Raw genomic sequence first — 23,451 nt, forward strand, 5'->3', positions numbered from 1 at the left:
AATTATTTATAAGTATGATTTTAAATGAATATTATTTTTAGGGTTCTTGAATGGGTTTATAGTTATAAATATACCCCATCTTTTTTATTAAAACTATTTGACCGAAGTTAACTTAATCTAATGATAAAATTAAAAAAATACGCGAAATGACCATCCCATCCCTACGAAAAACAAGAAATCCTGTGCGCTGCGATTGTCTTGTCTCACGCGCTCCCTCCCTAATTGACAGTTTTGCCCTAGTCCATCTTCCGGAGAAACGAGAGGAGCTCTCCTCACTTCTCGCCTCGCAACGCCATTGCTCTGTGTGTGCTCTCTCTCGCTCGCTCGCTCGCTCGCTCTCTCTTCGTTGTCTGTCTCTTACAAGGAGCAATGCTCTGATCTCATCTGGTTATTCATCCACTTTGGATGTTAATCGTTCATCTCTTCTCGAAACATATCTCCACTTCTCAACCCTAAAACCTGCAGCAGAACACAGAACAATAAAATGCCCAATCTCAGAATTTTTCTTCTCCTCACCGTCTTCTTACTCATCATTACCTTCGCATCTTCCAGTGTTCCCATTTTAGGGTTAGATTCCTTCCTCTCCCAACAATTTCGTCTCGACCCAGGAGCCTCCAACGATTCCTTCCACTCTCTCTCTTATTCCCTCAAGAAATCTCTCACCCACCAGTCCTTCGTTTCCGTTTCTTCTCTCCTTACCTCCATTCTCTCCCTGGAAGTCTCCGTCTCCGTCAACGTCAAGCTCGTCGGTTCTTTCTCCCCCAATTCTCAGTCCCTCCTCAATTCCTTCATCTCCGCCACTCACTTCTCCGATCACTTCCATGTCATTGGCCCTCCCGACCCACATCAACTCTCCATCAAACACTCTCTCCATTTCGATGCATCTTCTTCCCCTTCTCTCGCTTCCCAGATCTTTGAATCTATTCAGTCTGAGATCGAGAGAACTCCATCCAGTCTCAGACACTCTATTCATGCCATTCCTTACTCTGTCGTCGATCGAATTGTCAAGCAGGATTTCGACAAGGAGAAGCCTGTTGAAGGGGTTTACATTTATTTGCTCAATTTGGATGCTCAGTCCAAACCCTACGCTTATACCTACAGCCATGGGGATTCTTCTCCTGCTTTTACCAAATGCATGGGCAATATTTGGACTGGGAAGGATCGCTACTTGTGGATCGATCTAGCTGCTGGGCCGGTTGAATATGGTCCCGCTTTGTCTGGTGAAGGTGTTCTTCAAGGAGGAGAGTTCCATCCTCTGGCGGCGTTGCATGGTCGTCCTAAGTCTCAGAAGGCACTGCTTGCGGATTTGGCGTCTTTGGTTTGGAGCGCTTATCAGGTTCTCTTGGTTCCTTCTTTAAGAATTCCCATTCCGTTTGAGACTTCTCTTGAAGTGCAGTTCATTCATGTTTATGGTTCTGAAGGTAAGGACCTGCATGGTCTGGACTGGAAATCGATTGAGAGAACGTTTATGGATGAAGTTCATGAAGGAGGTTTGTTGCTGGGGGATCAGTCATTGAAATTTAAGAACTATGAGGTCCCGCTCTCGGAATGTTCAATCTGTTCATTTGCAATTTCACGCTCAATGAATTCCTACACTTCGAGATTCTTGTTTGATAATTTTACATTGATTGTTAGTGAGTATTTGGACTCTAAGCGTTTGCATCAGATACTGTCTGATTCGGCTGATCAGTTAAGGAAAGCTGCTGGGATTCCAGAGGGTGACTTTGATAGGGTTCTTCCGGTTTACGTGTTTGATTTGGACCTCAGTAGGTTGGTGTTGCTTGATCGGTACCACCAGTCAGTTGCTTTTAGAGATATGGTTATTGCAGTGAGAACAAGGAGTAGTCAGACAGTGAGTGATTATAGCTGCAATGGCCGTCATGTGATCACACAAACAAGAGAACTTGAAAGACCGCTTGTTGGTTCAATTCTGCAGAGTATGTGGGGAGTGTCACCAACCCATCTGTTATGGAGCCCCAGACATAATAGTACATTAATGGATTATACCTGGAGTGTTGGCCAGACTCCATTTGGGCCTTTTTCGGAGATTTCATCTTTGTCATTTGTGCAGAAAGATGCAGCTCGTAGAAATGTTCTTCTGACATCTTTGAATTACAGTATTACAAGTGCAATTAATGTGCTTGACTCAATATCTGCATTTGGTGGAGACAGAAGTCTGCTTAAACAGAATCGACATGTTGAGTTTGTGCAGAGGTGGAATTTGTTCAAGCACAAATTGGATAAAGCTGTTTCTGCACTGTCTCATTTGGACTATGAAATGGCTTTATATTACTTGAGGTCATCTGACCATGATTTGTATACTCTCCACTCACTTGTTTATTATGCGTCACAAGAACTGGAGGCTTCTCTTGTTTGCTTCAAGGATCCCCCATTTCCTTGGGCTTCCGCGTCAATGGCTGGGGTATGTTTCTGTTTAGTCATCTACGTTTACTCCAAAAGAGAAGTGCTCTTTAGAAACAAACGAAAGCAGTTTTGATGCATATAAAGAGTGACTTGTATCAATTGGACATTTTACAACCATGTCATTTTGTAATTGAGCTTATAATCCTACTAAAGAACAGGTACTTGGGTTGGTCCTTATTTGGTTTTAGCTAGATTTTTTTTAGCTCTTAAATGAGTTTTGACCTATCTTCGCTTCTTGCTTTCAATATTAAATTTTGTGCAACCCTATCATCCTTGCTCGTTCCATAGATCAATATATGCTTTACATCTTGTAGCATTTTTGTTAATACAGCTCCAGGAGTAATGTGATAACTATCTTGACTGTTATGCTGTTGATATTCATCTTTCCTACTTCATTCAATGCAATTGGTTTTACAGAACATCCTCTGTTTACTGAGCTTTTGGTGTAAACCAAATTCTAGGGTTTTGAGTTTCGATATTAAACCCTTGGGTTCACTCCAGGATCCTCTTTCTGAGAACCATCTGTCTTATGGGATATTTCTTGGAGTAACTAGGGTTTCAAGTACCCAAACAGTAACCCATAATCGAATGGCCAGGCTTAGGAACAACGAAATGTAGAAACTAGTAAACTGTCTAGAGGGTCAGATTCAGACCTGGGAATTGGTTTAGTCATGGGGATAAAGGCGTTTCAGAGCTTGCCGCCAAGGGAGATTAAGGTTTATGGTCTTGCGCTGAAGAGAGAATGGGGTTTTGGGGCTTTTGGTTGGGTTTAGATGAGTCTAGGGATCAATAGAGGTGTAGGTAGGCTGCTGTCCTATGATTCTTGATTGAATCTTGCTTTTCTTTTCTTTCTTTTCTTTTCTTTTCTTTCTTTTCTTGCAATTTTGACCTTTCTTGGGGTGCTTGGTGGAATCTTTTTTTTTTTTTTTTTCCCCTCCCCTTTCTTTTCTTGCAATCTTGGTCTTTCCTGGGTTAGGGTAAATTCTGTAACTTGGGTTTTCTGGATTTCCTAGGCTGCCACAGTTTAAAGAAGAAGAAGGAAAGAAGGTGGTCGGGGAAGGGGGAAGGGCTGTACTTGGGGTTTAGGGTTAGAGGAGGGTAGGGGATGAACTAGAGGGAATGTGAGAGGGGTCCTAAGGGTGCCACAAGGTGTAGGATGGGGCTGGGGATATCTGCAGTAGAGGAAAAGGGAGGTGGAGGGTTTGCATGAGCTAGGGAAGAGGTCCCGGAATGGGAAGGGGAGGGGTTGTACTTACTTGGAGATGGCTGGAAGGCTGCTGTGGTTGTTGAATTGTTGTTGAAGCTTGAAGAACAATGCTGGAATTTGAAGAAGATGATTTAATATTCCTGCTGTGACCCTCTCAAGAAGACTATGACTTGGATTTCCTCTCAACTCAGATTGTATTCAATTTAATTTGTGGTTACATGGTTTGAAGGCTATATTTATAGCCTCAAATAAAGAAATAAAAAAGGACCTAAGTCAGAAAACCAATTAGAACTCTTAACTAGTTTAACCAATTCTAACTCAACTACTAATTGACAAAGACTTCAATTCAAACTAGAAAATTCCATAACTCTTGAGGACTAATCCAAATTCTAACATTAGATATGGAGTCCTAAAAAAAGAAGGCTTAAAATGGACTCAGATTTGGGGATTCCAATATAACTGGGAATCACATCGAGACTAGGACTTTGCAATAATTTTCAATACATTAAACCAAATAATAAAACAAAAGTAGATTTAGGGTCCAGACAACACACTGGACTCAATGAGATTTAGACCTAAGACACTTGAATGTTACTAAAATTACCACAATGCCCCTGGTTTGAATTAGGGGTCGTAGGGTTTGGGAATCAACCTTGGGCCCTGTGCAACCCCTGTAAACGATTTACATCAGATTTCTTTGTTCTTTGTTTAATCTTCCAAGCCAGATATATTTATCATCCGAAGAGTTACTCCCTTGGAGAAGACAGCAATGGCAGAATAGAATTTATGTACGGAAACTTTTTAAGTAGTTGCTAGGTTAGGTTGAGTTGAGTTGGGAGGCGATCTGCATCTGCTTCGCTGTAGGCTTATAATGGCTCAATATGAAAAGCCATTTGTAGAATTTGTGAAGTGGTGGATTAATTGCCAGATTCACTATTCCCAATGTCAATCTCCATATTGGTGCCAGATCAGATAGGGAATTCTTTTGAAAAGTGTCTAGGAATTGGCCAGAATATGTCCCAAGCCTTAACCTTAGAAATTCAGTGCTTATCAGGTCCAAATTAGTCCATCTGATCCTAATCTTCTAAACTCTCTTATGTTGGCTCTTATGTTGGATCATATTAACTGTGTTGTTCAAGTTGGACACTCTTTAGTCTCTCTACAAGTTGCTTGCTGTTTGCTATGTACTTATGTGGAAAGGGTGATGCACAACCTTTATGATTTAAACAAACCTTTACTGGTAAATTCCAATTTCTTTGCATTTTATTTGAGTTTATATCAGTCCTGGTGCCAACATTGGGATATAGAAGTTAATATATTTATTGCTCAGGTAGACATCATATACCAGTAATTGTAAGAATTCAATTGGCCTGTGAGTCTTGGGTGAGGAAGTAATAACATCTTGATCATCTATCTTTAGTTTTGTCAGTTCCCCTAAGCTTACAAAGATTAATGAAGAATTGCATTCAGCAACTTTTGAATTGGATATTAGTGTGGCCTTGGCGATGGTTGTTTTCAATTATAGAATAAATGAAGTTCTTAACCAAAGGAAACAGTGCGTGTCATGGGACCAAAGCGTGGAGATCGTCCATCAAATTTCCAGGCTCCAAAAATTTGGAGCGTTCAGCAGTCCTACTGCCTGGGAATTGTCGGTATCTAACATCTTGTCCTTCCACTATCTTTGAATCCTACGTCTAAATACTCTCACTTGTTCCACGAAATGTTACAGGTCGTGCTGTTGTAACAGAGTCGAATAGGAATCAGCTGATTGTTACTCTTTCATGGAGCACTTTTTTCCAGTTTTTTTTGGGTTAAGCATCACGCAGACCACTTGTGAAATGGTTTAAAGCATCAGTATTCGAGTATTGAATTGGTCAGGTGATTCTAAAAGACGTTATCATATAGTAACCAATGTGTGTGCTTGTGTAATTTGATACATGCACTTCTTTTTTTTGGTTAGCCAACCCTGGTTTCCAAGGCTTTGGCCTGACTAATCGGGTGTGCGACTCGGGTTGCACACCTGGCTGTGGTGGGTGACTGGGTGAGTCTCCCAGCGGGAATTTTTTGCATCCACAAGGTTTCAATACCAGAACTTTGCTTAAGTGGACCAAGCTGCTTACCACTTGGACCAACCCCCGTTGGTTGATACATGCACTTCTAAATAAGAAAAAGAAACATATCGTTGTGTAACGTGGGATAGTTTTAACCACGTTATAGGTTAGAACTTAGAAGTAACCCTGAATTCTACTTCTAGACCAAACAATCAACTTCGCAGCAAAAACTAAATCAAAGAAAATCAAAGAGATCCCTGTAGTATCCCGAGAACTCTGATCTTCAATTTAAACGAGAACTGAAGTACAACATAACTCCCAAGAGTTCAGGACCCGAATTGTACCGGAACTATGATCTTTAAAAACCGAAAACTGAAAGTAAAAGCCACAGCATCCAAAAATTCAAATTGGATTCTCGATGTGAGAAAACGAACTTTGATCTTTAAAACCCCAAAACTGAAAGTACAAGCTACAGCATCCAAAAATTCAAATTGGATTCTCCATGCTATTTCCTCACATCCTTGCACTATATATACATGACGATGTCTATCTCAATCTTCCTTGTTAGTGTCTAGAAGTAAATCCTTCTTAAATGTGGAGCAGAAAGATGTAAAGATAGCGTAACCGAAGATCCGGGCTCAAAATATTCGAGACCCAAGAGCTCAAATTTCGGACATAAGTCTCAATACTTGACGCTTCCTAAATCATTGGGTAGTCCTTTTAGAGTGGAGACTAGTGATAGAACCTCAATGTCGTTAAAATCTGGATCGGACACTCTTGACTAATTTGTCAAATAAAATGTCTTGTTGCATATTTTATGAAGCCTTGGGAACGCTGAGGCTCAAGACTTGGTGCTTGCTTGAGAGATCCCAAGAGGATCAAGTTGCAGATTCCAATTACTTAGTGAGCAAACGCAATGGTCCTTCCTAATGTGAAGACTTTATACCCTCTGCACTCAGATTTATGCGCTCCACCTGAAATTATATCCACCACGCCTTGAGGATTGGAACTAAGAACACCCTGGTTGCGTCGCAGTTTTTTGCATCCCATGATAGTGTGAACTCGTACCAAAAATAATGCACAACTCTGCCTCCTGGAATATTAATCTCTTTCTAAGCCACCCAGTAAACGCTTACTGATAGCCTGAAAGGAGAAGCTCTCCTAAAAAAGAAGCATGGAATACTCAACCAAGCATATAAGTAGAAAACAATATGTTGCATGACAATCACATTCACTCAATCAACCATTAGACTAACTTATGTACTGGATCAAAATTCTGTAATACAATTTGGGTTACGTAAGAAAGTCAAATTACAGACTGTACTCTACACTGAAGATTCACAAGGCCTTCATTCTTGCTTTCTCATCCAAACGGAAAGTCAGACCTATCTGCTCCACTCAAGATCAGCCCCATGCCTGGAATTAGCATTGTTAATACGGGCAGGATCATCTGGCTTAATGGAGTTCACAAACGCATGCCAACCAAGAAGATATGGAAGTATAAACTGCACATATCCACCACAAAATCTAAAACAAGTTAGTAAAGAAACTTGGCAATTAATGCATAAAAGACATTCATTATAGAAAGTAAACAGGTTAGCAAAGAAATTTGGCAATTAATGCATAAAAGACATTCGTAATAGAAAGTAGTGTTCTGATGGTCAGCCAATGGAATTTTTTTTATTTATTTTTGGATGAATAGCCAATGGAATTAACAAACTGTATTTCAAACGACATGTAAAATTGGGTCATTCAAGTGCAGAACAATGCAACAAATTGCGAGGGGGTAAAGTCCTCACCGATCCTCACAATCAATTATCTCTAATACAAAACCATTGTGCCGACATGGTTCAAAAAATTGTCAAATCAAACAGATAAAAGGGAGGGAAGTCCAATTAGGCAAGGAGATTATTCTAAAGTTCATTATTACAATAAATAGAATTTTCAGTTCATTTGGACTTATTCTTGCTGTCTGAGTGGGTTCCTTTGTTTTTCAGATCAATGGTAAATTTCTTGATAATAATTTGTCCAAGTGTTGGACCATGATTGGATTATCTAGATCAACGATCTGTTCTTCAAGTGGTTATCTAAGCTCACACAGTTATCCTTCTCATTATTCAGACTCCCACCCACTCAGTCAGCCTCTTTCACCAGGTAACCTATCATGTTATGAAATAAAATTAAACACTTCACAAGGGTGGAGCAGCAGTCACAGTACATTAAAGGCTGAAACAAGGACAGTTAACTCTGCTTTAGTAATAGGGATGTAAATGCTCTCATCCACATTTGAGATTCTGTTTTGAACACCTGCAGTAAATGATCAGAAATGTGCATCAGAGAAGGAAATCAAGTGTTTCAGAAATTCTATTTGTGGAGGCAATAACAAATAAGATACTAAATTTTAAATTTTAAAGAAAACTTTAAAACATGTAAACCTAGTACAAATGACTTTGGATCTTATTGTATGGTATGAAAAGTTCATCATCAGCTAATAAATCAAATAAGAACATGTACATATGCAAGATGATTTGCCATTCACATGTTCTACCTAGAAGCAGCATACAGCACCATACTAGATAGTAGAAGAGATTGTTTTATGAGATGAGCTAGAGTCTCAAATTTTATGTTAACAATGCCCCACATGGCACTTTGCAAATGATATTTCCCACAACCACATTGTCACATCGGTGAGGCAACCCAAGGTGGTTTAGGGCAGTCAAAAGAGTCAAAACGCTTAGGCAGCAAGGCACCTGGCAAGGTTGTGCCAAGGCAGTGAAGGCGGTTTTATGTGTTATATTCCCCTCCCCATATTCTCTAACATAAATGCATCCCACCTTATATCACTAAAGACTACCACCAAGCCACCTCAAGTCATCAAAAAGACAAAAGCATACATTATGCATCAACAGTCTCTTATTAATAATTCACCAAGTCTTTGATAAGTAAGAAGTACTTGAAAATATAACTATAACCAGCATCCTATTATTTAGGATTTTAGATTATAAGCAGCAGCAGCATTATAGAACTGAATTGAGAGGCGGGGAAATCAAAGACGAATAAAACACAAGCAAGAAAAAGAACTGTGAAATTCTGATTTCAAACAACATAGCCCAAGAAAAAACAACCATTTCGACTTCGATCTCCAAGCTCCCTTTGGGTTTGAGGATGCAGTTAAAATTCAATTAGTTGCAAGTAGCACCGGAAGTAAAGAGGAAAAAATGGAACCTTTAAACCTAAACAGAAGAGAAGAAGATGCAAAATATATATATACACACATATATACTGAGCTTGCAGTTGTAGCTGTACGAGAAGAAAGGAGGGGAAAACAGAAAGAAAGCTGCAAGCATGTGTTAATATCACTGGCTGGTAACTGACATACCATTACCAGAGCCAGAATTGATGGTTCCTCTCAGCAGGAGCCAAAGGTTTTCTCAGTTTTTCCTCTCACGTGATTGAAGTGTGAGGTTTAGGCGTGGTAGGGAAAAGAAATCTGGGCTTGATCCACTGTATTGTAGATATTTAGGATCAACAGCCAAAGTTATTGGTTGTTACCCTCCCCAAAAAAAAGAAAAAAAAGAGTGAAGGGACTAATGACATTTTAATAATAAAGAATACTATTAAATGATAAATATTAAGTTAAAAATATATGCAAAAAAAGCACCAACCACATAAGGTTGACTACTGCCTCAAAAGGGTGTCGTTTTCTTTTCTTTTTTTCTTTTTTGGGTTGGGGATGAAGCCAAGGCAACAACTAGGCTACACATTGACAACTACGCCCTCATCAAAGGGAGAAGGAAAGAACAAATAGGTCTCACAATGGGCACATCCAGTCTAAAGTGAATTGCACAATCCCAGCAGACAGATTGCCACATCCTTGCTTAGGATGGTTAGAACTCAGAAGCATTGATTTAGTGAGCTTTTGGCTTTCGGATGTAGAAGGCCAGACAGCCCAATGTCTTGTTGAATGCATCTGTAACAGGAGACCTTTACAGTATAGCATTGTTAGATACATTGAATACTAACAGCCAGATTTAAGGCTCTCACACCTGATATGTATTGTGCTTATGTGATGCAGAATTGAAGACTTATTTACGAAAGAAGAAGCCCATTGGGTTAGGCCCATCAAAGGCCTAAAGTTGTCACCTGAATCAGCCCATAGCTTTCATGGGCTAGGGCTGTTTTAGTGGGTTAAAGTTAGCCCACATATGTTGAACTTCATAGTCTAGACCTAAGCCTAAGTCTAGTTTTTAGAAAGTCAATAAAAGGGGCTTTAGTTTGAAATAAGAGAACTCATTGTCAAAGGAGTTCTCCTTTGTCAAGAGTTAGGAAGTAGTTGAGTTATTAATAAGTAGGTGGTGTTAGCTAGTGGTTGGATGTTGCCATTAATGTTTATGTCTCTTTAGAATGCTATATAAAGAGACTTATGTAAGTGGTGAAGAGACAACTTATGAATTGAAATCAAATTGCTTACTAGCATTCTTCCTCTTTGGAGAACCCTTGTGTTTGATCAAGGTAGGTTGGTGTTCGATCCAATCGATCCACCTTGCGGTGTGAAGCCCGGGTGTTACATGTTACTTTGTTGTCCTTATTGTTCTCTTAATTCTCTTATATTGTTCCATCCATTCTACTTTATAGCATACTGCTGTTTTGAAGACCTAGTTAGTCCTTATTCTTAAACCAATATCCTTGTTCTACCACTTCGGTTTTCAGCCTTCCATTATATCTGAATTTCATCTATCTTAAGTCTATCAAATCTAAAGTTGATTCCCTGTGAAAGGTCCTATTTGGCTACTGTTTTGATCATTCAAATACAGTACTACATTATTATGCCAGGAGGAGCAAGCATCCGTCTACAAGATTTGAAATTTCAATTTCAAACAGGTTGGAAGTGAAACATATTTAGGAAGAGCAAGCATTCATCCACAAAATTCGACATTTCGATTCCAACAAGGTTGAAACCAGAACATCCGTGACATGTTGAAATTTCAGCCAGAATATTGCAAATTTGAACCAAAACTGAACTGGTGGTCAAACAGTTGAGTTTTTCTCAGTTCTTCATAGCCTACCGTATCCTTCTCTTATATAACTTATTCTCCACATGACGCAAGGATAGAATACACCACATTTAATAAAAGCAACTGAACTGTGAATTAAGAAAAACCAATAGTGGGAGCTCATACATATTCTGCAGTGCCTGCCAGTATGAAAATTCTTAAAGGCAAAGACAAAAGGTAACCGGGTCGCCACCTACCAACTTAGGAAGAAGAGTTACGAGGCACCTGCAGTTGAAGCTCCATCCACAAATGGATAAGACTTTATTATAACATTGAAAAGGTACAGCTGCAAAAATTTTGACACCCCTACACATATGTCAGTGCCACATAGGTCTAAGAAGACTTGGAACCACTAGAGCGTTGTTGCTGCCCACATAACCATTCCTCTGATAGTACCACAAATGAGGCCACGTCTTTGTGTTTCTGCGGAATCACCCCAAATCCAACACAACAGTGCCTATAAGTGTCATCACCAACATACTCTTGGTGACCCAACTAGATCACGGCACTGCAAAGCCAACTAAAGCTGGACCTACCATGGCCGATTGGTGGACTGGGCTGGTATAGTTGGGTATGACAAAGTGCTCTCCACAAAAGAGAATGCATCCTGACTGACCATCATATGCAGTGGAGAATGAGCATGCAGACCATTATCCAATTTGTCCATGCTTACCATATCCACTACTTTCTTCTAGGCTCAGGCCTCCAACTGTGCCAGACAAGCTCATAGTATCTATATCGGCGCTACCCTTCTGCTCATCTAGTCTGAATTGATGACATGGGCCTCTCAAGTAAACATCTAAGGGGGGGGCACATGCACCATGGTCAAGATCGTAGGTGGCATGATCAAACTGACTCCACCTACTGAATCATCCCACCATTGTCAGCATCATTTGCACTAGTAGATGGTGACAATGTGAGAGTGTGGCTTCTTGAATAAGACCAGTCAATATCTTCCTCATTTCCCCCCCCCCCACCAACCTGAGATTCAAAAAAGTCAGGCTTTTGGCCAGATCCTGTAAATGATTGATCTAGATGCATTTACTACTCTATGATGCCTCATAACAACTGAAGATTAAAGCTTTTTGGCCCAAATAAAACAATTTCCAAGGCTTCCCCGAGGTTCATTCAAAATTCACTTCACTGTATTGAAATTTCAAGGTTTCAATTGAAGCTATTTATTACAAGTTACTGAAACATTGCACCAGACAAACAGAAACGTATCGGTCCTTCCAGCATGGCAACCGAAATTCCACTGGAAACATAGAAATCTTTCTGACTTATATGTTTCAACCTTTGCCAAGACATAACATTTTATATAAAGTTTAGCATTTGGATCGAAATTTTGAATAATGCTTGTGTATATACTGGCATGCACTAATAATTGGCATCTTAAAAAGGCCTTAATCTGTAAAGTCTACAACAATTTTAACAGATCTACAAAACATTCAAATTCTAGTCCAAGAACAGGGAAACCAAATTCAATAAAAAAAAAGCATTCATATTCTAGTCCAAGAACAGAAAAACCAAATGTAATAAATCCATCAAGCTGGTTAGCCTGTTTTATCCAACTAACAGGGAGATCAGAATTAAGATTATTACTGAGATTAAAGAAATGGCCAGATCCATCTGGAAGGGGCTCAGCCTTCAAAACCTTCCTAACCTTCCCTTCTTCGCTGCAGAGCATAACAACTCTCAGGAATCAGGATAGCAGTATTATCACATCAAAACCAAAGAATAGGCTATAAAGAAAGAGTTTAAAGATATTATCAGAGTTCTAATCTATACACATATATGAACAATACTTTCAAATGTTGGAGCAACAGAATTTCTCAGGAGACTTCACAGATGGGCATATCATAAGTTAATGAGATCTTTCCTAGTTACAGAATAAGAAAGTCTCAGAATTAAAATGTTACAGAACAGAGGTCACTAAACCTGCCAGGCAACCATTTCTACAAAAACTAAACAGACTTCCACCACTTCTAAGATAATAATAAAAAATTCTGATATTTCCAATTACAAGACACTGGTCAGACTGAAGCAGGATACGAAAGCAAGCCAGATGTTAGGCTGTAGGCATCCACAGTAGATAAAAATTGAGTTTGAAAACAAAAGTGCACATTTTATGAACTGCCATGAGTGGTTTTATGTCAAACCATCCAAGCTGATGCATGTCCCACAAGTAGAACTTGAAGTAACATATTTGGAACAGAGGAAAATTACTCAATGTGTCAAGGAAGCAACTACAAGCTCCAGACTTCAATTGTATCAACTACTCAATGCAATTAGTACAGACACTACTATACACAAATTGCTTCCAAAAGTAGCACTTCTCCTAGATGTCATTGTGCCAGTAAGTTAAAATTCTGACCAATTGACTGACAAGAAAGGATGAAGTGAGTAGCAACTAATACTTGCTACCATAAGCATGAAGAGTTCATGACGCAGGAAAGAGACGGATAATGCAGTTCCCATACAGTAATTAGTCTACATGTAGGTCCAAGACCAACACCAAGCCAAGGCCATACCTTGCAGATAGGCTGGCTAAGACCTGCCCTGCTGAGTTTGTTTTATTTGGTTCTTTTTATTTTATTTTTATTTTTTACTCTTCTTACTTTTTCAGTCCACGTAGATCCATTCTTTTGGAACAGCTGCTAAAGAAGACTTCGGTTATTCTTAGTTTGTGTTAGATTTCCATGAGGCCCTTTTAGGTCTGAGGGTTTGTTATCTAAGGATTAATTTAGGATTTCTAGTCTTGGAATTCCTACAATCTATTAAATTCAAGTTGGTGTAACCAAAGGGCTTTTAAGCATGGTTATCAAAGCGGCCACCTAGGCGGCAAATCGGTTTTTGAACAGCTTAAATTGTTGCTGCTTAACTAAGGGACTGATTTCCTACCGCTTTTTTGCTTAGGCACTACCGGTTTGCCACCTTTTGCGCCATATTGCCGCCTAGATGCTAAATCAACCACTTTTTTTACATTTTGTAATTTGTGCATGATTCTTTTTTCTTTCTTTTTTTTTATCATAATTTATTCTACAATGCTGTATATAAATGTAAATATGTGAGCCATTTCGGAATCGAGGCCCAATTTGCAAATGAACTCCGAGGCCCAAAGTGTCCTGTCTACAACAGAATGTGAAGCATGAGCCATAAAAACATTGATAATCAATGAATCATTAAATAAACAATGACTTGGAAATCGAAATAATAAGATCTATTAATTTATCATGTCGGCACTGTTTGGTTAAAAAAAAGGAAAAAATGGATACATCAATTCTGATTACTAATCTATGCACAAGAGTACAAGACACTTATTTGGCGTCACATTATCATAGAGGTAAGTAAGAATGTAAAATTACTACTTTCATTTTCATTTTTCACATTGATTACTGATATAGTACATACTACATAATTATTGTTATGAATCTTATGATGCTTGATGAGATGAAGTTATGTTTTTATTCTTTTTTTGGATAATTTTTCATTATTGTGATTCTTGAATATTTTTATTTTTATGAATGTGATTGTTGAATGTTTGTTTAGTAATTTAGTTTATTATAAAAATTATCTGTATTAAAAAGTAGTTATATTAAAAATATTGGCTAAACCGCTTTGGTCACTTTATTACCGCTTAATCGCCAAGGCGGAGCCCCAATCACTTTGGTCGCTTTGCTACTTTAATAACCATGCTTTTAAGCCTCATTTTTCCCTATATAATGTAACTGTGTGTTGTAGTTATAGCCAAGGTTCGACATGTCGGCCCATGTCAGACCCTAGCGGCACGGGGCGACGACACGGCAACTCGGGCGACTTTTGGTTGGGGTTCGATGAAAAATCGAACCCCTGTTTCGAAGGGTGTTTCAAAGCGTCATTTTGACCTGAAATTTGACGTGTAGCCTAATGTGAGGCCAATAAACACATTGGGAGTGTTATTTTGACCTAAAACATCACCTAAACTAATGTTCTTAATCAACCCATGTCCTACTGTACGTGGACAAAAGCCCCGAAACTAAAAATATAAAAACTCATAAAAACCAAATCATATAAAGTCTACAATTCATTGTACAAATACATAGAGTCATCCAACCATATAAAATCTGGAACTCTCAGTACCAAGTATTGTGCCTAGGTGGATCGAACTCCTGTGACTGTCTCCAGTGATGCCCCCCCAACAAATTCACGTACTCATCCCATCTCATACGATATTGAAAGTTGTCTAGATAATCATTAACTGCAGTTCTATAGCGGTCATCTTCCGCCGCCATGAGAACTCCAATTTGAGGGAAGTGAGAATAGGGCCAAGGAACGTTCCGCATGCCATCAGATGCTCTTGTTGGTACGAATGACTCTAAATGTGAATGCATGACCTCATCTAAAGACAATGGCCTCCTCTCGATACCATAGTCAAAGGTAAGTATCCCGACTCTGTGAAATCGTAGATCGGCTAATGGTATTCAACATATATTAATTTCAAAATCATCCAACATCATTATAGCATGCATATTGTCAAAAATTACTTGGAGAAGAATGGTTACCTGTTTGACGAAAAAACTCCCAGATCTGTGCGAAACAGCTCCTGATCGACAGAAACAACGTGATATCCGGCAATAAGGAAGCAAGATGTACTCGTAGATGTCAAAGATCGGACCAAAATATGGTAAAAAGTGCGAAAAATGAGAGAGAAGCTCTGGAGAAGTGAGAGAAGAGAGAAATTCAACAAAAATCGAGTGGGAAATTCGGGCAAAATTCGCCCGACTTTCCCTACTTATCGCCAGAAGTCGGCTACTTATCGCCGACTTAATATTAATTCGGTGTCGCTGGGGGGTATCGTGTCACCCCGTGTCGGCGATATATCGCCGACATGAGGAACCATGCTTGTATCTCACAATGGTTTTATTAAGAGGATTTTTTTTCCTCACAATGTTTTGGGTGTTGTAACCATGGTTCCTCGTGTAGGCGATATATCGCCGACATGGGGCGAAAAATCGACATGTCGCCGGGGGGGCGACACGATACCCCCAGCGACATCGAATTAATATGACTTCTGGCGATAAATAGGGAAAGTCGGGCGAATTTCGCCCGAATTTCCCACTCGATTTCTGTTGAATTTCTCTCTTCTCTCACTTCTCTCACTTCTCCAGAGCTTCTCTCTCATTTTTCGCACTTTTTACCATATTTTGGTCCTATCTTTGACATCTACGAGTACATCTTGCTTCCTTATTGCCGGATATCACATTGTTTATGTCGATCAGGAGCCATTTCGCACAGATCTGGGAGTTTTTTCGTCAAACAGGTAACCATTCTTCTCCAAGTAATTTTTGACAATATGCATGCTATAATGATGTTGGATGATTTTGAAATTAATATATGTTGAATACCATGAGCCGATCTACGATTTCACAGAGTCGGGATACTTACTTTGACTATGGTATCGAGAGGAGGCCATTGTCTTTAGATGAGGTCATGCATTCACATTCAAAGTCATTCGTACCAACAAGAGCATCTGATGGCATGCGGAATGTTCCTTGGCCCTATTCTCACTTCCCTCAAATTGGAGTTCTCATGGCGGCGGAAGATGACCGCTATAGAACTGCAGTTAATGATTATCTAGACAACTTTCAATATCGTATGAGATGGGATGAGTACGTGAATTTGTTGGGGGGGGCATCACTGGAGACAATCACAGGAGTTCGATCCACCTAGGCACAGTACTTGGTACTGAGAGTTCCAGATTTTATATGGTTGGATGACTCTATGTATTTGTACAATGAATTGTAGACTTTATATGATTTGGTTTTTATGAGTTTTTAGATTTTTAGTTTCGGGGCTTTTGTCCACGTACAGTAGGACATGGGTCGATTAAGAACATTAGTTTAGGTGATGTTTTAGGTCAAAATAACACTCCCAATGTGTTTATTGGCCTCAAATTAGGCTACACGTCAAATTTCAAGTCAAAATGACCTGAAATACGCTTTGAAATAGGGGTTCGATTTTTCATCGAACCCCAACCAAAAGTCACCCGACTTTTGGCGACATGTCGCCCGAGTCGCCGTGTCGCCAGGGTTCGACACGGGCCGACATGTCGAACCTTGGATACAAGTGATTTGGCACTCAACCAACCCATGTGGGATTCCAGCAGAATTGCCCAGGTGAGATGACTCCACCTCATAGACTGGTGGGGCCCCAGATCTATAATGTACCCATCTCCTTCTCCAACTTCAAGCTTCCCTCAAAAAGTAACAGCAGCCCCTTATTGTAGCAGGTTAGCATCATTCCGACCCTACACAACTTCACCTTTCTGAATCTGTCCATATATCAAGCCTCTATAGCCACCCTTCATCATACCTACCCAAAACCCAATCAAACCAGAGTCAAAATCAGAACCCCTGAACCCCCTTCCAGGTTTGATCTTGGCTTTTGCACGAGTTTGGTACAATGCCTGCAGTCCTAATGATGTACCCCCCCCCCCACTTTCAAATACAACAAAATATGCTCAGATAAGAAAGCATTAACCAACATTTCATAATAATCTGCATGAAAGTCGTTTGGGGTAGCACAGATGGAAAAACCCCAGACCACCAACACCCCTGGAAGAAGATTTAAAATAACCCGGCCCAGGCTGTTTAACTAATTGGATAAAAGGCACGCTCCTTGGGGTAAGCCATCATCCTAGGCATTGCCTTGGAAGTCTAACCTGTCTAAGCGACTGTATATTGCCATTTTTTTAATTCCTTATCTAAATATTCTAAATGCAATGTTATTATGGGCTGATACAGAATACTACTGTGGGTGAGTAGGGAAATTGATATTTGGTTTTTAACTTTATGAGGTTTAAAGTCTAACATTAATGATTGTGTTCATGTCATGAATCTTAGGATTGGAAGAACCTAACCATCGTTGCTTTTTTCCACATAGATTGTAAAATGTTTCTTACTTACATGCTAGGAATAAATTATATGAATTCTAGTATGATATTGAGCCAAAATGTAATAATTACATTGGAAACTTAACACTAGAATGCCTTCACTGCCTAGGCAACGCCTTGTCGCCGCCTAAGTGGTTGGAAGGATTTCAAACGCCTTAGTCACCTTGGCACCATGACAACCATGGATTTGATTCAAATTGAAGGAGCTAAAAAATCCCGCGCAGGCCTGAAAAGACTCTTGAAGAATTGGTGAGGAAAGACATTCAAAAAGTTAAGGCCTTGTACTATGCAATGACTTTATTGGAGATAAAGGATCAAGGATCCAGTTTGCAGACCTAATTTCGTTGGAACTGAGCTGGCTTGAGTTGCATATACTCAGTCAACGGTTTGGACTTTGGGCATTGATCAAAAACTCATCTCAACAGTATCTCTTGGAATTCCAAGACAAGATGGCATACAAGTTAATATCCTGGCATATCTGCAAGATCTTGCCTCAGTATATCTCAGAAATTTACTGCAATTGTATATTTCCCATCCCAACTTGGCTTCAATTTCAACCCAAAAGATGCAACAACTCAATGAGATCTTAACTCAGTTTTTCAGCAGACCCAGTTGGGCATTGTAACTGAGTTCTTAAATAACGGTTTGAAGATCAGTATAACAAGCAGGTTGTTCCAGAATTTGGACCAATACCAGATCTGGAATCAGAACCACTACAGATTGGTGGTAAGCACACATGTGCACACACAAACGCACACATATTACCAAGTTTGGGCCACATAAGCGAAAAAACAACTAGAGAGATGAACTTGGTTACGGGACATGGGAGATAAACTTATACGTTATACCCATCAAAGTCTTGAAAATTCCCCACAGGAAGTCCCCCCCCCCTCCTATTTTGGAGAGAAAAATTCATACAATGACATATTTACTTTGGCTAATTAACTAGGTTTGCACCTAGTTTAGCTGCATTCTCCAGCAACTACTTGGTGGTGATTAAGGGCCAGAGTGGAAACAGCTTTAAAATGTTTGAATAAATTGATAGAATCCTAGATAGAATGAAATGTATGAAGAACACAAATAACTGGAGCAGGACCTTAGTGATGATTATGACTTAATTTGCAATACAACTATCTGAAAGATCACTTATTTAAAAAATTAAAAAATAAAAAAAATTCTTACATATGTATGTGATGAAGCTAAATTAATAGTATCCTATAAATAATTGCCAGCCAAAAACTCAAATCCAAACTGCAATGTAATATCTGATAACAAGAACTTAGTATTTTTCTAAATTGTGTTTAATATCAAACTGACAGTAGCATCATTTATTGGCCCGTACCAAAATCTTATACAGATAAACAATAATACCTTTTCCCCTTAAATGGATCATGGAAAAATTCACATGAATCTTTTGCTCCAAGATTTATCAGTGTTCCAATTTCAGTAACTGATAGTGAGAATACCTAAAAAGGGGACAAACAAAACATAGATTGATAACTGTACAAAGGGACGTCGAAGCATTAACACAATAACATCCAGCATCTTATAATACAAACTCAACTGTATGCTATATAACACACTTCTTTGAAGTAATGAAATGTTCAACAAATTATCATCCTTCTGGTTATACTGATAGCATGATAGTGTATAATGCTTGAACTGAACAAAAAAATATATGAACTTCATCATCACCATTAATGGGAAAGAAAAAGGAAAATATTCGCATGAAAATGAAATACCAAACATAAACAAATAATTAAACAAACAAACAAGGACAAAGTCATGGGTTGAGGTAATGGCATTGTTGGCACCTAATACCGATATGGATCAAGAATATCAGCCACTTATTTACACCCAACACATGCAGGATCTGTATTGTATCAGTATTGATATTGTGATGACCAATACAGCCACCAATAGTTATAACCATGGGAAAAATACCCCACTTGCAAATCTAACATGAGGTAAAGCAGTTGCAATCAAAAATATTCATGAGAGAGGGAGAGAGATATAGGGGAGAGACCGAGAAAGAATAAACCTTCCAATGGTATAAGCCAGGGAAGAATATGATCTATCAGCAGATGCAACAGATGGCAAACCTCTAAACAAGAAATTAAACCAAACCAAATCATGAACCTGAGGCATCATGGGCATCCAGCAAGTTGGAGTCCTTAATCCTAATGAATTAGATCTCACAGCTACATGCATGAGGTGGAGTTAGAGCAAGAATATGCAACTCGGGTAGTCAGCCATAGACGTAGTTATTATAGGAACGGAAGGAAATATTTTAGGAGTCATTAAGTGGGTAAAAGGGTTATGCAACTTATAGACAGTGTGAACATGGTTAATAGGAGCTATAATTTGTTGATTAAGACTATTAAACAAATGAAAATGAATGATGAAAGAAATCCTATAATTGCTCTTTGGAGAAGGAGATCATGACTTCCTCAATTAAGCCAAAGCCACCAAGTTTTGTCCCCATTCTATTCCTTCCTATCCTACCATAACCTATTTGCTCTTTTCCTAGTCCCAACTCCTCTCCTGTGCAAGCATCATTATGATGATATCAGAGCCAATCCTGCAGATTCCTAAATTTGTCCAGGTTTTTATGTCTCATTATTGAGAAATTGATTAGTAGCAGCCATCCTTCTCAAGATATCCTGAAATTTATGCAGTAACACATGGTGGCATAGTTCTCATTTTCGCTGAGTTATTGTTATTTACTCAGGTTTTTAAGTAACTGAAAGCAACAAGGAAAAAAAAAAGCTATGAAAAGGTTCCAGTGAAAATTTTGGCCAAAACATCACAAATCATAAATATGATAACACAGACATCATTAAAAACCAAATTCTGATCTACCTATTTCAAAAAAGCCTCACTCCTATTGCTTAATCAAGCTGATTTACTTCAAGTATATGCGTTCCTATACTAAAGGGCACTACATTTCTGGGGCCTAAAATCAGGTGTCCTCAAATTCATAATCTGGTATGGCCCCTGAAACCGAAACTTCAAACCCAAGATGCTGAAAGAATCATAGTTTAGTTCCAGTTGTGTCCTGACTCTTGAGGGCAAAACCCATTTTTCAGGGGGATGGAATTTGCAATGCGCATGAGGTGGAGTCAAAGCAAAATTATGTAAGTCGTTTGGCTAGCAATAGAAGGAGCTATTGTGTTTCTAGTTAATGGGTTAATATAACTTATAAATAGTATAGGCTTGGGTAATAAGGCTTGTAATCTGTTGTAACTAGTTTAATCTATTAACTAGACGTACGGTCTAATAAAATATAAAATTTAACGATGAAACAATTCCTATATTATTTCTTGAAATCATGGCCTCAGTCAATTAAAGTCACCAAGCTTCATCCATCAAGCAATTTTCCCTATTTTATTTCCCATCTCCCCAGCTAGATGCCACATTTTATCTTCTTCTAATCAGCTCCACCCTCTCCAGTGCAGTGCACGCTCACTCACATTTCTCTCCATTCCAATAGCATGGAAGTAACACCTCCACCCAGTTAAAAAATACAAGCTGCATGATATGCTACCATTTAGCACCATTCAAGATTTCAGGGTCATGGAGATCACCTGCTTTCGACTCCAATCATACTGCCGAACACCAGCTGCAGGAGCAAACTGAAGGAGCACGAGTCCCTCCCTAGTCAGCTTAAACGCACCCGACTGCAGATGAAACACAACCAAATAGCGAAAGAGAGAAAAAAAAAAATCAGGCATAGAGATAGCTGCATACTCCTGAGTAGTATGATAATAGAACTCAGTTCTTACAATGAATCCAACAGAACGTCAAACATACATCTAAAGGAGCGAACTCCGGAGCTTTGGGCTCTACTGTTAGAGCTGCCTTTCCTTTGTATATAGAATGGCCAACAAAAACCCTCGGAGGAAAAGCTGCAAGCCGAAAAAACGGATAGAGAAACTTAAACCCTAAAACGAAAAAGAAAGAGAGAAGGAGAAGACCTAACTATCGAGAGAAGGCGACACCAAGAAAGGATTTTACCTCCTGTAGACTGATGAGAGGAATCGTCGATGGGTCCATTGAACCTCTGTGGTTGCTCGAAATACTCTGAACGGCGGCATTTGACGTAAAGCTTCTTCAGAGAGATCGATGAGAAAAGTTTCTCGTTTGGAGCAAAGCTGCAGTTTCTATGGAATGCCACAGGGAGAGAGAATAAAGCAGGGACCTTATGGCTTTGAAGGGGAACACTGAATGACGATGATGATGGAGACTGTATGAGTTGCATTTTTATTCCCGTTGCCTTTATCCTCTTGCGATTATGCAGCTTTGCAAATTGCAACCACACTTGCTCTCTGAAGTGTCGCGAGCAAGACAGAGAGCAACATTTTTCGGAGGGATTTCACCGGGGGGGAAAAATCGGAGGAAAAACCTCACACGTGTTACTCGCAGGAATGCAACCGATTCGACGCATTTTGCCTGCGCAGGACTATTCTGCAGAAAAAGAAGAGAAAAAAATCAACGTTGGATCGATATCTAGGTCAAATTTTCGACCTCGACCATTAAAAAACAAGCGGTCGATATCAAAATGCCACCCGATATCTTGATCCGACGGCCTGTTTTCTCCCTGAATGTGTCACGTGCATTTAGTGTGCAACATTGACAGTTGACCCATTAGACTTCTAGGGTCAAAGATTTAAAACTCGTATAGATTGGGAATAGGAGTATGATGCAATCACGTTGATGTGGAGATAAAACGTCAATAGTGGGGGTGCAAATTTGACCGAATGGTTTAACTGACCTTAACCTATTCCAAAGCCGACCAAAGTTTGTGCTCATAATTATGGTCTTCATGAGCAATTTAAGGCTAGAACAAGGTGCTGAGGTCAAGGTTGAATTTTTACTATGATCAATCTTCTAAGTTATTTTTGTTACGAATTGAGCAATTATGCTTTGTTCTATTATTTTATGGTCAAAGTCACAAATATAACAGTTAAGCGTCTAACCTGGTCCAGCTCGGTTGACTCCTTTCTATTAGGATCAAGCTCATGACCCGGCTAGAGTATTTAAGAGCAGGATTTTTCGATTTTGGAAAAGTTGGCTCTACCCATTTGCAACCCCATATCTAAAAGTTTCTACTTCCTAAAGTATTAGGATTTTATAATTTGGGAAACTAGTAGTCTATATTAGAGAATGGGGACCATTACATGTACAAGGGAGAATTGAATTTCTGATTTATTTACTAAGAGATGTGTGTCATTAAAGAAACTTTTTATGGTAAAACATAAAGATTATCTTTTTATTGCTGCATAAAAAGAATCCTTACCAAGTTATTTGAAATGAGATCAATAACTGTTGAGTCCGGGCAGGGATGGCTATGCGTATCACTAGGACTTGCGAACCTGGACATGATTTCACAAAGGTTTGACGAGGTTGTATGTATGGTTCAGCTATTTGTACCTTTCCAAATGGAAGTTGGATTTAGTTTGGGTCAATCATCCTTGCTGGAATCCAGTTTGAAACATTAACCACAATGGATTGAAATGCAGGGAAGGCCACCCGGGTCTCCGGTTGTTAGATCGCTTCGACCTGAAATATTTAAGTAATTTCAATCGGGAATCGCTTGCTGGTTTTAAAAAAGTCCAGATTTGAAACGGATTAACCGTTTGATAAAACAATGGATTTGAACCAGTCAGAAAATGTTATAAAGAACATTTTTTGCAGAACATCAAAAAAATGTTTTTATCAGAGAACAGAAACGAAAGTGATAAAATTAGCTCAAATTGAAGCTTTAAAACGAGTTTATCAAAC

The 23,451-nt window shown here is 39.1% G+C and overlaps 2 protein-coding genes across 2 annotated transcripts; one reads left to right on the forward strand and one right to left on the reverse strand.

The window, feature by feature from the left end:
- Window positions 1-245: 245 nt before the first annotated feature.
- On the forward strand, window positions 246-3,182 carry LOC149006779 (uncharacterized). The gene has a single exon (XM_089167471.1). It carries the CDS (start codon window positions 485-487, stop codon window positions 2,495-2,497), a length of 2,013 nt encoding a protein of 670 aa, XP_089023597.1. The 5' UTR covers window positions 246-484; the 3' UTR covers window positions 2,498-3,182.
- Window positions 3,183-6,508: 3,326 nt separating this feature from the next.
- LOC149006780 (single-stranded DNA-binding protein WHY3, chloroplastic-like) lies at window positions 6,509-22,106 on the reverse strand. Its single transcript, XM_089165284.1, has 7 exons — window positions 21,685-22,106; window positions 21,481-21,575; window positions 21,255-21,347; window positions 19,039-19,133; window positions 12,339-12,412; window positions 7,901-7,989; window positions 6,509-7,187 (listed from the first exon to the last, which is right to left on the reverse strand). The coding sequence occupies exons 1-7, from the start codon at window positions 21,926-21,928 to the stop codon at window positions 7,068-7,070; spliced, it is 810 nt and encodes a 269-aa protein (XP_089021410.1). The 5' UTR covers window positions 21,929-22,106; the 3' UTR covers window positions 6,509-7,067.
- Between the last annotated feature and the right edge of the window lie 1,345 nt (window positions 22,107-23,451).

This window comes from Hakea prostrata, chromosome 8 (assembly GCF_041222555.1).
Source record: "Hakea prostrata isolate BN-2017 chromosome 8, UWA_Hpros_2, whole genome shotgun sequence".
NCBI classification, from domain to species: domain Eukaryota; kingdom Viridiplantae; phylum Streptophyta; class Magnoliopsida; order Proteales; family Proteaceae; genus Hakea; species Hakea prostrata.